Raw genomic sequence first — 15,615 nt, 5'->3', positions numbered from 1 at the left:
AGTTCAGCTTTCAGGTGCTCCAGTGAGCTGGAAAAAGTGATACAGTCCTAGGAGAGAGTCAGCAACTGCCGAGCCGCGAGGTTCGTATCGAATCACTGTAACTTCGCTCATCTCTAATTAGAACCTCTGATTTTATTGATGTTAATGGCACCACAGACCCCTGCACTGCGCTGCGGCTCCTCCAATGATTATTATCAAGCCTAGCTAATGCTTTAGATGCCCAGACCATTATCTGAAGGGTTAATGGCAGGCATCAGTGTGATCCCTGATGTCCGCCATTAGAGGCAGGTCCCCGGCTCCTCTGGGGATTCAATTATGGTTCTTCACTAAATTAAAAAAATAAAAAGTACAAATATTGTATAACGTAGACCTAAGAATTTCAGTGAAAATACATAAAGGAGAAATAAAAAAGCTCCAACTTTGTAAAACTGCAATATCACAAAGACTATCTGAAATTGATAATCTTGCTCTATTGAACATGCACACAAAAATGATTCAGAAAAAGGTAAGGTGAAAAAGTCCGGCTCCCATGGGAGCCGGACTTTTTCACCTTACCTTTTTCTGATGAGTCCACCTGGAGACACGGCTTCAGTGTTCAGCCCGGAGCTTCCAATCTGAGATGTACTGAGAGGAATGATATCTGTCTATGTGGATTTATGGGTGAGCTGATATATCTATCTTTCTTTGAGCCACACAAAAATGATTGACAGTTATATAGATGTTGTATCAGGAAAAGCAGCTGTGAAATGTCTCCTACCAAAAGTTCCTATTTAAATTAAAGGGGTACAACGCCTTTACAGCCGTCACGCCCACTCCCATAGACTTGCATTGAGGGGATGGGGCGTGACATCATGAGAGGGCAGGGGTATGATTGTTGTTCCAAACGCTGAGCGGCGGAGTACCCCTTGCACACAACACAAAATGTCTGCTGTATAAAATGTCTATTCTTCTTACAGACTGACATCAAGGAAAACCAGAAAAAACTGGTGGAGCAGCTGACTGGGCTCATAAGTAGTTCCCCTGGGCCGCCTACACGCAAACTACTAGCCAAGAATCTTGCCACTCTCTACAGTATTGGAGACACTTTCACTGTGTTTCAAACTCTTGACAAGTGCAATGAAATGATAAAGAGCAAAGATGACACTGCTGCCTATCTTCCAACCAAACTGTAAGTTTTCCACCACTGGATGTGTTAAAAGAAATTGGTATCGTGCCAGTGTTTTGTTCCGAAGCTTCTTTTTTTCTTGATGTTGATCAGCCACTATGTTTTCTATTAAAACTATGTTTATTCAATATGCAAATAAGGTTGGTGTTTGTGTTTCACTGACCATAATTATATCACCTGTGAAAGACTAAGGAAATCCTGAAAACATGACCTGTTGGGGGGGTACTTGAGGACCACACTTGAGAAACACTGCACTGGGGTGCTACTTCCTGAGCCCCCCCCCCTTGTCGGTGATCGCCGTGATTCGCAGATCAATCACTGCTTTTCTGGGCGAATTCCGGGTCAATAATGGTGATTAGTGCTGTCAGAGACGGCACCAATCACCCACCTCACGATCCCTGTGATTGATCGGCCAAGACCTGCTGACCAATCACAGGTCCTGCAGGGTGAGTAATCGATGGCGGCGGTGGGATTCCCCTTACCGGCGGTTTCGAAGGAAAGGCGGGGTCCGGAGTGGCGGTGGCGGCAGGATCTAGCAACAGCAGCAGGTGAGGCCTGTGTGCCTCCTACTGTTGCTTAGCAACAACTCCCAGCATGCACAGCCAAAGGGCATGCCAGGAGTTGTAGTTATGCAACAGCTGGAGGCACAACTATAACTCCCAGCATGCCCTTTGACTGTCAGTGCATGCTGAGAGTTTTAGTTTTGTAAAAGCTGAAGGCACACTGGTTGCAAAACATTGGGTTACTGTTTGTTACCTAACTCGGTGTTTCCCAACCAGTGTGCCTCCAGCTGTTGCATAACTACAAATCCCAGCATCCACGGTCTGTCAATGCATGCTGTTAGCTGTAGGTTTGCCCCATGTGAATTTACAGGGTACATTCACACGGGCGGGGGTTTCCAGCGAGTTTCCTGCTCCAAGTTTGAGCTGTGGCAAATTTTCCGCTGCAGCTCAAACTCCCAGCGGGAAACTTGCTGTGAACCTGCCCGTGAGAACGTACCCTAAAGACACTACAGTACACAAAATAAAAAGTAAAACAATACATATACACACACCATTACACTGTACTCTACCCCCCCCCCCCCGCCCGCCCCATAAAGATGAAAAACGCCTCGTATGATACTGTTTCCAAAAGGGAGTCTACAGCTGTTGCAAAACTGCCATTGACTGTCCAGGCATGCTGGGAGTTTTGCAACAGCTGGAGGCACCCTGTTTGGGGAACACTGCTGTAGGGTATTTTTGGTGGAGGAGGCAAACACCATGCTTGCATCCGGGTCCATTTCTATGCAAATCCCTAATTTAGGCCTCAAATGCGCATGGCATTATTTCACTTCGAAGCCGTGTCTTATTTCAAGGCAACAGTTTAGGGCCACATATGGGGTATTTCCGTACTCGGGAGAAATTGTGTTAAGAATTTTGGGGGGCTTTTTTTCCTTTTACCCTTTATGAAAAGAGGTCATCATACATACCTTTTTAGTGATTTAGGACCCAGTCTACAATTTAAACTTTTTCTTCTTCTATGGGCACTTCTGGAATGGAACAGACTTGATTAATTTGTTTCTGTTCCAACAGTCTGGACATATATTCTGCTAGGGTTCTCTCTGCCTCCTCAATATGTGTCTCATTTGGTAACAAAGGTATGTTATATGGTCTACCATACATCATCTCCAAAGGGCTTAATCCATCTTTAGTGGGTGTAATATACATACTCAGAACAGCTCATGTTAAGTAAACCGTACATCCAACTTTTTTCCTGTCTCTTTCATAGCTTCTCTGTTTTCTTTTCAGTATACAATTAGGGCTTTCTACAATCCCTGCTGACTGGGGGTGGTATGCACAGTGATTATTCACTTCTATACCCATTACTTCTATTAGGTGTTTTATAGTTTGGTTTACAAAATGTGGACTATTATCACTATAGATCATTTCTGGAATCCCAAATTGTGGAATGATGTCTTTTAGTAAATCTAAAGATACTGTTATGGCATCAGCACTTCCTGTGGGAAATACTTCTATCTATTTGGGCAATGCATCAATTATCACTAGGCAATATTTCTTTATCTCACAATTATGAAGTTCAATAAAATCCATACAGATGTGTTGGAATGGATGTTTTGGGGTTTGAAATTTGCCACTCATTGGTCTAATACCTCCTTGTGGATTGTGTAAAAATTTTTTACAGTTCCATCAGTGCCCCATACCTCCCCCCTCTTGAGACATGGGTCACTCCATGTATCAATAGTGCTGCATAATTGAAATAGGGACTTGTGCAAGATTGGTTTGGTGTCAGGTGATCTGCAGATGCCATTAATTATCCTACATCCTTTGTTCTTTGTTTGTGTTCTTTTTTATTTTTTTGTCTAAAATCCCTCACCCCTTCCCTTCTTTACAAGCTAGGGAAATTCTGCATTCAATGATGTGTTCTCTAAGCATAAGATAAGGTGTCTAGGCAGGGAGGGGGACTGTAGTGTTCTGAGTTTGGAGTTCCTTAACGACGAAGGACTTATATGTACGTCCTCCGCCGGCTCCCGCGGGGTCACGCGGTGACCCCGCTTCATATCTGGTCGGTCCCGGCGGCCATCAATGGCCAGGACCCGCGGCTAATACAGGACATCACCGATCGTGGTGATGCCCTGTATTAACCCTTCAGATGCGGCGATCAAAGCTGACTGCCGCATCTGAAGCGAAAGTGAAACTATCCCGGCTGCTCAGTCGGGCTGTTCGGGACCGCCACGGTGAAATCGCGGCGTCCCGAACAGCTTACAGGACACTGGGAGGGACCTTACCTGCCTCCTCTGTGTCTGATCGGCGAATGACTGCTCCGTGCCTGAGATCCAGGCAGGAGCAGTCAAGCGCCGATAGCACTGATCACAGGCGTGTTAATACACGCCAGTGATCTGTGTAAAAGATCAGTGTATGCAATGTTATAGGCCCCTATGGGGGCTATAACATTGCAAAAACAAAAAGTGTTTAAAAAGATCATTTAACCCCTTCCCTAATAAAAGTTTTGAATTTTGAATTTTCCCATAAAAAAATAAAACCGTGTAAATAAAACTAAACATATGTGGTATCGCCGCGTGCGTAAATGTCCGAACTATAAAAATATATCGTTAATTAAACCGCACAATCAATGGCGTACAGGTAAAAAATTCCAAAGTCCAAAAAAGCTTATTTTTGGTCACTTTTTATACCATTAAAAAAAATGAAAAAAAGTGATAAAGTCAGATCAAAACAAAAATGGTCCCGATAAAAATTTCAGATCACGGCGCAAAAAATTAGCCCTCATACCGCCCTGTACGTGGAAAAATAATAAAGTTATAGGGATCAGAAGAGGACATTTTTAAACATATACATTTTCCTGCATGTAGTTATGATTTTTTCCAGAAGTACGACAAAATTATACCTATATAAGTAGGGTACCATTTTAAACGTATGGACCTACAGAATAATAAGGTGTCATTTTTACTGAAATATGCACTGCGTAGAAATGGAAGCCCCCAAAAGTTACAAAATGGCGTTTTTTCACAATAATTTTTTTTCCGTTTCGGCATGGAACAGTGTGTCTTACCTCTCAGACAACTTGGAGGACTGGATCAATCAGATTTGGAACCAGAAGGTGGGCCTGGGTCCCGATACCAACCAGCCCCTGTTTCACAGCTAACGTTGAGCCGGGGGTCTTTTGTCCTCAGTGACTTAGACTCAATACTCTCTGGGTCATTACGTCTCTTTGGTGACTGGGAATATAAGGGGGATCGCGGTTGTCCAAGACACCCACGATCCCCCTGAAGGGATAGGAGTGAGGGGTGCCACTCCTCCTATCCCTGCTATTGGTCAAGGAGCGATGACCAATAGCAGATCGGGGCGGGGGGGGGGGGGGGGGTTAACTTTCGGTTTACCCATTCAGACCACCCACAATAGGCGGGGGCAGAACGGGGAAACGGACAGTGACCGGCGCCGAAGTCCACTTACCAATCAGCGGCAGCAGCAGGCAGCGATCGGTGGCTGGGATCGACGGAAGAAGAGGACGCCGATGCGGCTCCCTGGATCCTATGGAAGCCGGTGAGTTGCCTAGCAACATCTGGAGGTCTACAGTTTGAGACCACTATACAGTGGTCTCTAAACTGTTGCTCTCGTGATGTTGCAAAACTACAACTCCCAGCATGCCCAGACAGCTGTTTGCTGTGTGGGCATGCTGGGATTTGTAGTTTTGCAACAGCTGGAGAGCTGCAGTTTGGAGATCACTGTGCAGTGGTCTCTAAACTGTGGCCCTCTAGATCTTGCGAAACTACAACTCCCAGCATACCCACCCAGCAGTTTGCTGTCTGGGCATGCTGGGATTTGTAGTTTTGCAACATCTGGAGGGCCACAGTTTAGAGACGACTGCACAGTGATCTCCAAACTGCAGCCCTCCAGCTGTTGCAAAACTACAACTCCCAGCATGCCCAGACAGCTGTTTGTGGGTGGGCATGCTGGGATTTGTAGTTTTCAACAGCTGGAGGGCTGCAGTTTGGACTTCACTGTGCAGTGGTCTCTAAACTGCAGCCCTCCAGATGTTGCAAAACTGCCAATCCCATCATGCACAAACGGTCTCGGCATGTTGGGAGTTGTAGTTGCGTACCTCCAGCTGTTGCATGACTACATGTCCCAGCATGCCCTTCGGCGATCAGTACATGCTGGGAGTTGTGGATTTGCAACAGCTGGAGGCACACTGATTGGAAAATACTGAGTTAGGTAATAGAACCTAACTGAAGGTTTTCCAACCAGTGTGCCTCCAGCTCTTGCAAAATTACAACTCCCAGCATGCACAGTCTGTCAGTACATGCTGGGAGTTCTGGTTTTAAAACAGCTGGAGGTTTGCCCCCAACATGGCCCACATGTCATGTGACCCCATTTTGGAAACTACACCCCTCACGTAATGTAATAAGGGATACTCACTGCACCCCTTATTACATTCTGTGAGGGGTGTAGTTTACAAAATGGGGTCACATGTGGGGGGTCCTCTGTTCTGGCACCACGGGGGCTTTGTAAACGCACATGGCCCCTGAAATTTTGGGGGTCATTTTCTCCTATTACCCCTTTTAAAAATGTAAAATTTGGGGGAAAAAATGCATTTAGTGAAAAAATAATTTTTTTTCATTTACACATCCAACTTTAACAAAAAGTCGTCAAACACCTGTGGGGTGTTAAGGCTCACTGGACCCCTTGTTACATTCCTTGAGGGGTGTAGTTTCCAAAATAGTATGCCATGTGTGTTTTTTTTTTTTTTTTTCTTCTTTTTTTCTGTCCTGGCACCATAGGGGCTTCCTAAATGTGACCAAAAACTATTTCAGCAAAATTTGCTTTCCAAAAGCCATATGTGACTTCTTCTCTTCTGAGCATTGTAGTGCACCCGCAGTGCACTTGATGTCCACACATGGGGTGTTTACATACTCAGAAGAGATGGGGTTACAAATTTTGGGGGGCATTTTCTCCTAAAACCCCTTGTAAAAAAATTTAATTTGGGGGAAAACCAGCATTTTAGTGAAAAAAAATTAAAATTCATTTACACATCCGACTTTAACGAAAACTCGTCAAACACCTGTGTGGTGTTAAAGGGGTACTCCGCCCCAGACATCTTATCCCCTATTCAAAGGATAGGGGATAAGATGTCAGATCGCCACGGTCCCGCTGCTGGGGACCCCGGGGATCGGCGCTGCAGTTCGCTCTGCACGTAATGACGGGCAATACAGGGGCTGGAGCATCGTTACGTCACGGCTCCGCCCACTTGTGACATCACTGCCCGCCCCGTCAATATAAGTCTATGGGAGGGGGCTTGGCGGTCGTCACGCCCCCTGCCATAGACTTGCATTAAGGGGACGGGCCGTGATGTCATGAGGGGCGGAGCCATGACGTCACGCTGCTCCGTCCCCTGTATCGCCCGTCATTACGCACAGAGCGAACTCGCTCTGTGCTGTAATGATAGCGCGGTGCCGCAGCGGGGATCCCTGGGATCCCCAGCAGCGGGACCGTGGCCATCTGACATCTTATCCCCTATCCTTTGGATAGGGGATAAGATGCCAGGGGCGGAGTACCCCTTTAAGGCTCACTGGACTTCTTGTTACGTGCCTTGAGGGGTGTAGTTTCCAAAATAGTTTGCCATGTTGTTTTTTTTTTTTTTTGTGCACTTGATATCCACATATGAGGTATTTCCTTACTCAAGAGAAATTGGGTTACACATTTTGGGGGTCTTTTTCCCCTTTTACTCCTTGTAAAATGTAAAAAACTGGGTCTACAAGAACATGAGTGTAAAAAATTAAGATTTTGAAATTTCTGAATGTCATTTTGAATACTTTGGGGGGTGCAGTTTTTATAATGGGGTCATTTATGGGGTATTTCTAATATGAAGACCCCTCAAATCCACTTCAAAACTGAACTGGTCCCTGAAAAATACTACAACATATCAAAAAATAAAGTTGGTGACAGTGCCCATTTAAGGTGAAAAAGGGCTCTGTCCTTAAGGGGTTAATTGTATTGATACAGGTGAATGTTCTCTTACATGCAGAAAAACAACTCTGCAGAAGAAAATCATACCCAAACTTAGGTTACAGCCTTTTTTATATGGCAAGGAACACTGGTAGCTCATGGTGTATAACATTATTACCAATCACAGCGTTCCTTTTACACTTTCTTTCTTAATGTAGCAAATGCTCATTATCCTACAAAAGCTTCATTATTTTACCAAGGTCAGTTGGATAGTTTCAGGTTAACTGGAACTAGTAAAAACTGGCCAATACCATCTTTGGTAAGATAATAAATAAATATATATAAATTCAGGGACTATAGATATCAAAATATAATTTTACCAACACATAATCTGTGGTGATGCTCAGTATTTCCAGTATTGAATATTTAGTATATGATATTCTCATTGGCTTATTGCATGTAAGCACAATTGGAGATTTTCCTATCCTTGGTAAAGGAAAATATAGATTTTATTAAAGACAAAACGCGAGTATTATGCTTTAACTTCTTTTACTTAAAACTCAGCAGCAAAAGAACCAATGAAATATTACATTGAAAAAACTTTAACGTAGAGCATGACATGGCGTAACCATACATGCTGGTATGACCATAACCAATCAGAGTGTGGTATAGCATATGTAAGTCACAGTTAGTAATATATCTTCCTCTTCTTTGCAGCGAAGTCAGGTAATCCATAACAATAGAGAACAGTTAACTTGGAAGGGATCCAAACCAGGAAGTAGTTTCTTAAAACAGGATGAAATACGAGTAGAGAATTGCAGACACAATAAAGGCAAACATCCGGAATGGTGTGAAGACTTCTTTCAGAAAGGGTAAATCCATGAAGAAATCTTCAAATTTCCGATAGTTGGTTGTGTCAAACAGCTAGGGAAATAAAACACAAACAGAATATTAAAGGGATGGGACATAGGGAGGGATAATACTCGCGTTTTGTCTTTAATAAAATCTATATTTTCTTTTACCAAGGCTAGGAAAATCTCCAATTTTATTCAAATACAAATGCTCCTATTATGCTAGTTTAAAGCTTAACATTATACGTAAATATTAATTAAGATAAGGAACATTATAATTACAATAAAACATTACAATAGGATCATAGATACATGTTGATCAGGCTTAAAATAGAAAGTCTTAAAAGAGGAATTCGAAGACCAATTGGCCGCTTTAATTATGTCAGAAAGAGAAGCACCAGATTGAAACAGCTTTGTCGAAACCGCTCCTCTAGTAGAGTGAGCTCCAAATTTTGAAGTATCTATACCAGCCATATCCATAGTAAATTTAACCCATCTGGCCAGAGTGGTGGAAGAAACTGGTTTATGGGGTTTACAGTAAGAAATAAGGAGTTGTGAAGAAGGAGAACGTAGGGAGATAGTTTTTGATTCGTAAGATTGTAGACACCTAACCACACAAAGTTTCTGTTGGTGAGGAAAGGCCGGATAGAATACAGATTGTAAATTTGTTTTCGTACGACGATAAATCGTAAAAGCAACTCCTTCAGGGGAATATTGTCTTCTTGATACATCCAAGGCTCTAACGTCAGAAACCCCGTTTAACAGATATTAAACATAGAAGAACTGTAAGTTTGAAAGAAAGTAATTTAAGAGACAAGGAATCGTTATCTTCCCAGTCTAGAAAAAGACTTAGAACGATATTAACATCCCAAGTTGAACTATATTTAGGCAAAGGTGGGTGACGAAAACGTATGCCCTTAAGGAGTTTGCAGACCAAAGGATGTTTACCTACCGGAATGGAATCGATAAGCGAATGGTTAGCGGAGATAGCTGAGCGGTAGAGGTTGATAGTTCTATAAGCCTTACCTTCTTCAAAAGAAGCAGAAAGAAAGTTCAAGATATTGGAAACAGAAGTTTGTATGGGATCCAGGTCCCTTTGAGAGCACCAATGAAGCCAAATCTTCCAGGCTGATCTGTAAGCAGATCTGGTACCTGGAGCCCAAGCCTCAAAGAGCAGTTCTCTAGTTGTGAGAGAAAGCGGGGAGGTTGGTCTGGAATGCCCGATATCAGCCAAGCGATTAGAGTCAATTGGTCTGACAGGATTAAAGGATGTAAGTTGCCAAGAGGGTCCTGGAGGAGATCCGGAATGGTAGGAAGGATGCGAGGATAGTCTACTAATAGATGTAGAAGTTGAGGGAACCATGGTTGAGTTGGCCACCAAGGTGTGCGTAAAGAACTTCCGGAGGCCAATATTGAAGGAAGGCATCTACTCCCAGGGCTTCTGGATCTGGTCTCCAACTGAAGAACCGAGGGGTTTGACAATTCAGACGAGAAGCGAACATGTCTAATTTGAGAGGGCCCCATAGTTCGTCGATATGTTGAAAGATTACAGAATGGAGTTTCCAATCGCTGAAATCTGTCAGGAAGCGAGAGTTCCAATCTGCAATTGAATTGGAAATTCCAGGAAGATATTCCGCTTTCAAAGTGATATGCCTTTCTAAGCAAAAGTGCCAAAAATCTTTGGCAATTTCGGCAAGGGTTTTCGAAGTTGTACCACCAAGATGGTTGATATATTGGACAGCTGAGATGTTGTCCATGCGTAGTAAAACACAGCAGTGAGAGGAATCCTTTGCAAAGCTCTTTAGTGGGAAGGACCCAGCCAAAAGCTCCAGGCAATTGATATGTAAAGAAGATTCGGAAGGAGACCATTTCCCTCCAGTAGAGAGGGAAGTGCAACGCGCTCCCCAACCACTCAGACTTGCGTCTGATTCTATAATGATATCCGGGTTTGGATTGAAGATGGCCTTGCCATTCCATGCTTGAATGTGGGATAGCCACCAAAGAAGTTCTTCTTTGGCGTCCAAGGATAGATGAACCTCGTCCGCATATCCTAGACCTTCTCTGAGATGACGAATCTTCAGACGTTGGAGGGCTCGATAATGTAGGGGAGCTGGAAAAATAGCCTGAATGGATGCTGAGAGAAGACCCACAATACGAGCAATCGTCCTCAGAGAAATAATCTCTTTGTGGAGAACATGACGGATTTCCTTCCGTATGGTTTTCAGTCTCCTGGGTGGAAGACTCAAGGTGGTCGACGTGGTGTTGATCAAAAATCCCAAGAATTCCATCTCCTGAGATGGGAGAAGAACAGACTTCTTGTGATTGATTAGAAAGCCTAAACTGGAAAGAAGTGACAGGGTCCAATCCATGTGGGAAAGAAGAAGAGACTCTGATTGAGCCATTAAGAGAATGTCGTCGAGGTAAATAATCAGACGTACACCTCGGCTTCTGAGTAAGGCAACTATTGGTTTCAACAGTTTGGTAAAACACCAAGGGGCTGAAGAAAGGCCGAAAGGAAGGCAATTGAATTGCCATTTTCGGTTGTTCCACAGGAATTGTAAATAAGGTTGGGAAGAGGGATGAATAGGAACCGTCAGGTAAGCATCCTTCAGGTCTATTTTGATCAACCAATCGTTTTTTATCAGTATGTCTCTCAAAAGATGGATACCCTCCATCTTGAAATGCCTGTACACAACAAAATTGTTGAGTAGTCTTAGGTTGATTACAGGTCTGTGACCTCAGTCTTTCTATTTTACAAGAAAGAGATTGCTGACAAATCCCGGAGAATTCAAAGGGACAGATAAAATGGCATTTTTTGCAATAAGATCTTCCACTTCTGAGTCGATCAAAGTTTGATCTATTGAGGATACTTGAATTGGACGAGGAAGACAAGGCTGAATGGGTAGAGATACAAACTCTATTTGGAAGCCTGAGACAGTATTTAGGATCCATGAGTCGTAAGTAATCATAGTCCAATTTGTCAAAAAATGGACTAGCCTTCCGCCCAATGGAACAGTTTTGATAGGAAGAGGTGCACTCACCTGAAGAAGAGGGTCTTGCTCTTGGCACTCCACGTTGGCCTCTAGCTCTCCAAGGTCGGGCCCGGTATGGGAAGAACGGAGAGGGGTTGGAAGTTGGTGGTCCATAGGGTGGTTGATAGGAATGCTGATAGGACTGTTGGTATGAAGGGAAGGAGCCTCTTGCGGAGTGTCTGAATGGTTGAGAACGGCCGGAAAAGCGTCTCCTTCCCTTTCCGGCCCTTCCAAAAACTCGATTAGAGAATACCTTTTTTAAATTTGATTGTGCTTTATTAATGGAAGAAAATAATCCAACATATTTGTTCATTTCATGAATAAATTCTTCCCCAAATAAAAGGCCTTCTGTGGGTTTAGGGGAGTAATTTGAGGCCAAATTAGTCAATTGGGGGTCAATCCTCATAAGGATGGAGCGTTTCCACTCAGTGGATAGGGCTACGTTGGCATTGCCCAAAAAGCATACTGCCCGTTGAGCCCATCCTTTTAGAACTTCCGTATCCACGGGTCTTTGAGTAACAGAAGATTCCTCCACCAGATCAAGAATCTTTGACAGTGGGCCAAGCATGTCAAGGAGTTTATCTTGACAGGCCCTAAAACTTCTGTCTATCCCTTTTTTAGGGTTCTTGCCAGATTTCATTAAAAATTTGTTCAAAACAGGGTCAATGTCTTGAGTAATAGAAGAACAGTGAGGGAGAGAGGGTCTCGGGCACTCAGATTTAAGTTTACTACGGGTGGATTTGTCTAGTCCCTTATTAACCCGTTGAGCAAGGAACATAGCAACAACAGGTTTAGGGAGCCATTCCCCGGATCTAGGGTGATGAATAAGGGAAGGGTCAAAATAAGAGGTGTCTGGGTCTAATATTATTGCTTCCTGAGTGTCAGGGTCTTCAACCGCTTTCATCTGAAATGTACTCTAAGTCCTCTAGGGCATCTTCCAGAGGCGAGTCAGCGGAGTCATCAGAAGTATACTCGTTGAACGAGTTTGGTTTAGACCGATGTACGGTTTTTCTAGGCTTTTTGGCTTTAACCTCCTCTTGTGTAGAGGGTTGTTTGAGTGTGATAATAGCACTATCAGAGTGACCTGGAATAGGTCTGTCATCATTAGATGTAACTTGGCTAACCCCTTTGGAGCGTTTCTTATGGGGAACTTTGCCGTCATGAGTGTGATGCCTTTTTGAGGTGGCTTTCTTATGGGTATGGAAACCCTTAGCCAATTTGGAGACAGAAGTCTCTGGCGACCAGAATTGGTCAGATGGAGTGGAGATATTAGGGAGGGGAATATTTGGTACATTAACATTGTGCCCAGCATTAGATAAAACCAAGGACATAGACTTTGAAATACTGTCCTGGAGTATAGAAACAGCTGATTGAACAGCAGAATTTACTGACCTAGATACAGAGTCATCTACTAGGTCTTTAATATAATTATTCAGTACTGGGTCAGGAGTACCAATGTAAGAGGACATGGTCTGTGGGCGTATATCCTTAGAAATTGTTTTAGGATCCTCAATCACCTCCATCAAGAGAACAAATCTAGTTCTGGCAGAATAACAGTAAAAGATATATATAGTTTTTAATATATACAATTGACTATATACTAGTCAAAATAAGGAAGAATATAATTAATATATATTAAACAAATTTTTGGGGGAAAGTAATGCAGAAAAACTGTCACTAGATGGCAATGTGTGGATAATAAAGCATACAATGTTGAAAAATATATGATAAAGTAGTGAAAACCTAACACCAATGGGAGAGAAGGAGGAGTATACAATGTATCTGCGACACGGAGCTCCGGCGAATGACGGGGCTTTAGTAACTGCGCAACAGGTGATCACCACTCTGCTGCGTAACGATCGTGAGACCAGACGGCGGGCTTCGGCAAAATGGCGGCGATGGCGCAGGAAGAAATTAACGAGAGGAGCCGAAGAACGGGCGCAGGAGAAAGCCAAGGAAAGCAGGATAATTGCGAAAGTAATCGGAGGTGACCCTGAGTCAGGTAATGTATAGAACGATTATAGATATAGAAGACCAAAAACGTGACGAATGAAAACAAATGAAAATTATATATATATATATATATATATATATATATATATATATATATATAAAGAATGAAAGGGAGGGGGGATGTGAGACGGGTATAGGTATATAAACTATGCGAAAATATATACAGAATAAGCAAAAACTAATCAATACAAAATTATGCAAAACTATATATATATATACATATATATATATATATATATATATATATATATATATATATATATATATATGAAAAATGTATATATGAAAATTATGTATTGTATATGGAAATTATTTTAATACAGAATCTTATGAAAAAACACAAAACTCTGTATAAAACATAGGACAAATTATACTCATCTGTTATGGCTGCTGAGCAGCAAAAGAAGAGGAAGATATATTACTAACTGTGACTTACATATGCTATACCACACTCTGATTGGTTATGGTCATACCAGCATGTATGGTTACGCCATGTCATGCTCTACGTTAAAGTTTTTTCAATGTAATATTTCATTGGTTCTTTTGCTGCTGAGTTTTAAGTAAAAGAATTTAAAGCATAATAGGAGCGTTTTGTATTTGAAGAAAATTTACACCTAATCAGAGAGGAGTGAAATAATGACGACACAACCATAATATGGTAATGCAGTAGTCATTCTTGATTATGTTAACTTTGTTAAAGTATATAGTAGTTTGAGATGTTTTATGTCTACTGTAGGGCTGCTGTCGCGTGTGTCGGAGCATTTTATGAGAAGATGGGTAGGATGTTGGGGAGCTCCTTTCATGAAACTGTGAACAATCTCTTGAAGTCACTGAAAAGTGCAGAGGTAAGTGTCATGCGGCCGGCCATCGGTTTACTGGCATAAGCAGGGGTGTGGAAATCCAAAATAAACTACTTGTCCAAGGGGCTAAAACGGGAGCACATCTGCTTGTCCCTCATGATAATCCACCTGTTCTGGCACACAAAATAATTTCAACCAAAATAGCATGTAAATAAGTTCTTCATTAACAGAAACTTAATAGGAGGACCTAACGGATACTGTGTCTCAAGGATCCACAGTAAATTTCTCATCTATACATTTCATTGTCTTTTACAGTCAGTGGGGAAAACATGCAACATAAACTAACACATTGCAGGTTTAAAATCTGTATGGCAGGTTAAGTTCCATGCTGATCCTGCATAGATTCTTTCCATAGCATTTGGATAATATTTGTTTACATTTTTATCAATTTTACTAATAATGTAACATGCTGAGAATTTTCTACCAACAAAATTGGAAAGGTAATGCATTTTGTATCCACCCAATGTGAGGAGTAGATACACTATTAATAGCTGAATTTGGGCCTGTGGTTCAAATACCAAGGGAGGTGGGCGCTGGCACACTGTGTGATGAGGGGGTTCACAGCCACTACAAAGCAGCTTTCTTGTTACTTACACATGTTACCTGTCGCTTTAAAAAAAAAAAAAAATTTTTTAAATGGTTGGGGTTTTGGGGTTTTGGGGTTTTAAGCTGACACAATCCCGTAGACTTATGTTGTAAGTTTGTCTCACTTAGCGTGCTCTTCTCCCAACTAGTTCCAGAGCTATCTGTTGCAGTCTGAACACTTAGATCCTGACTGATAAAAACTATTGAATGTCTCTTCAACATTTCAAAAGTTTTTAACGTGACAGTGTCCATTTAAATGATAGGAAGTAAGGGTTATGGGGTGGCGCGTTTTCTGTTCACTATGGATGATATAAGGCAGTGCTTCCCAACCAGGGTGCCTCCAGCTGTTGCAAAACTACAACTCCCAGCATGCTCGGACAGCCGTTGGCTGTCCGGGCATGCTGGGAGTTGTAGTTTTGAACAGCAGGAGGCACTCTGGTTGGGAAGCACTGATATAAGGAATTGAGTAATAATTTTGCATTCTCATTTCTGAATGACTCTGTATTTGTAATATGGCTCTAATGAATGTTTAGGTAAGTATTATCTATAAGGTGGGGTTTAAAGGGGTACTCCGGCACTAGACCTCTTATCCCCTATCCAAAGGATAGGGGATAAGATGTCTGATTGCGGGGATCCCGCTGCTGGGGA

At 42.5% G+C, this 15,615-nt stretch overlaps 1 protein-coding gene across 2 annotated transcripts in view; it reads left to right on the top strand.

Moving 5' to 3' along the window:
- HEATR5B (HEAT repeat containing 5B) overlaps positions 1-15,615 on the top strand; it is a 127,518-nt gene that overhangs the window by 31,483 nt on the left and 80,420 nt on the right. For both annotated transcript variants that reach the window (XM_056567422.1, XM_056567420.1), the window contains exons 3-4: positions 957-1,168; positions 14,259-14,367. In XM_056567422.1, the coding sequence (XP_056423397.1) occupies positions 957-1,168; positions 14,259-14,367 (321 nt within the window). The remainder of the gene's footprint in view (positions 1-956; positions 1,169-14,258; positions 14,368-15,615) is intronic.

The sequence above is a fragment of the Hyla sarda genome, chromosome 3 (assembly GCF_029499605.1).
Source record: "Hyla sarda isolate aHylSar1 chromosome 3, aHylSar1.hap1, whole genome shotgun sequence".
Lineage (NCBI taxonomy): Eukaryota > Metazoa > Chordata > Amphibia > Anura > Hylidae > Hyla > Hyla sarda.
Note: the sequence above shows the minus strand (reverse complement) of the source record. Positions and strands in the feature narration are given on the sequence as shown.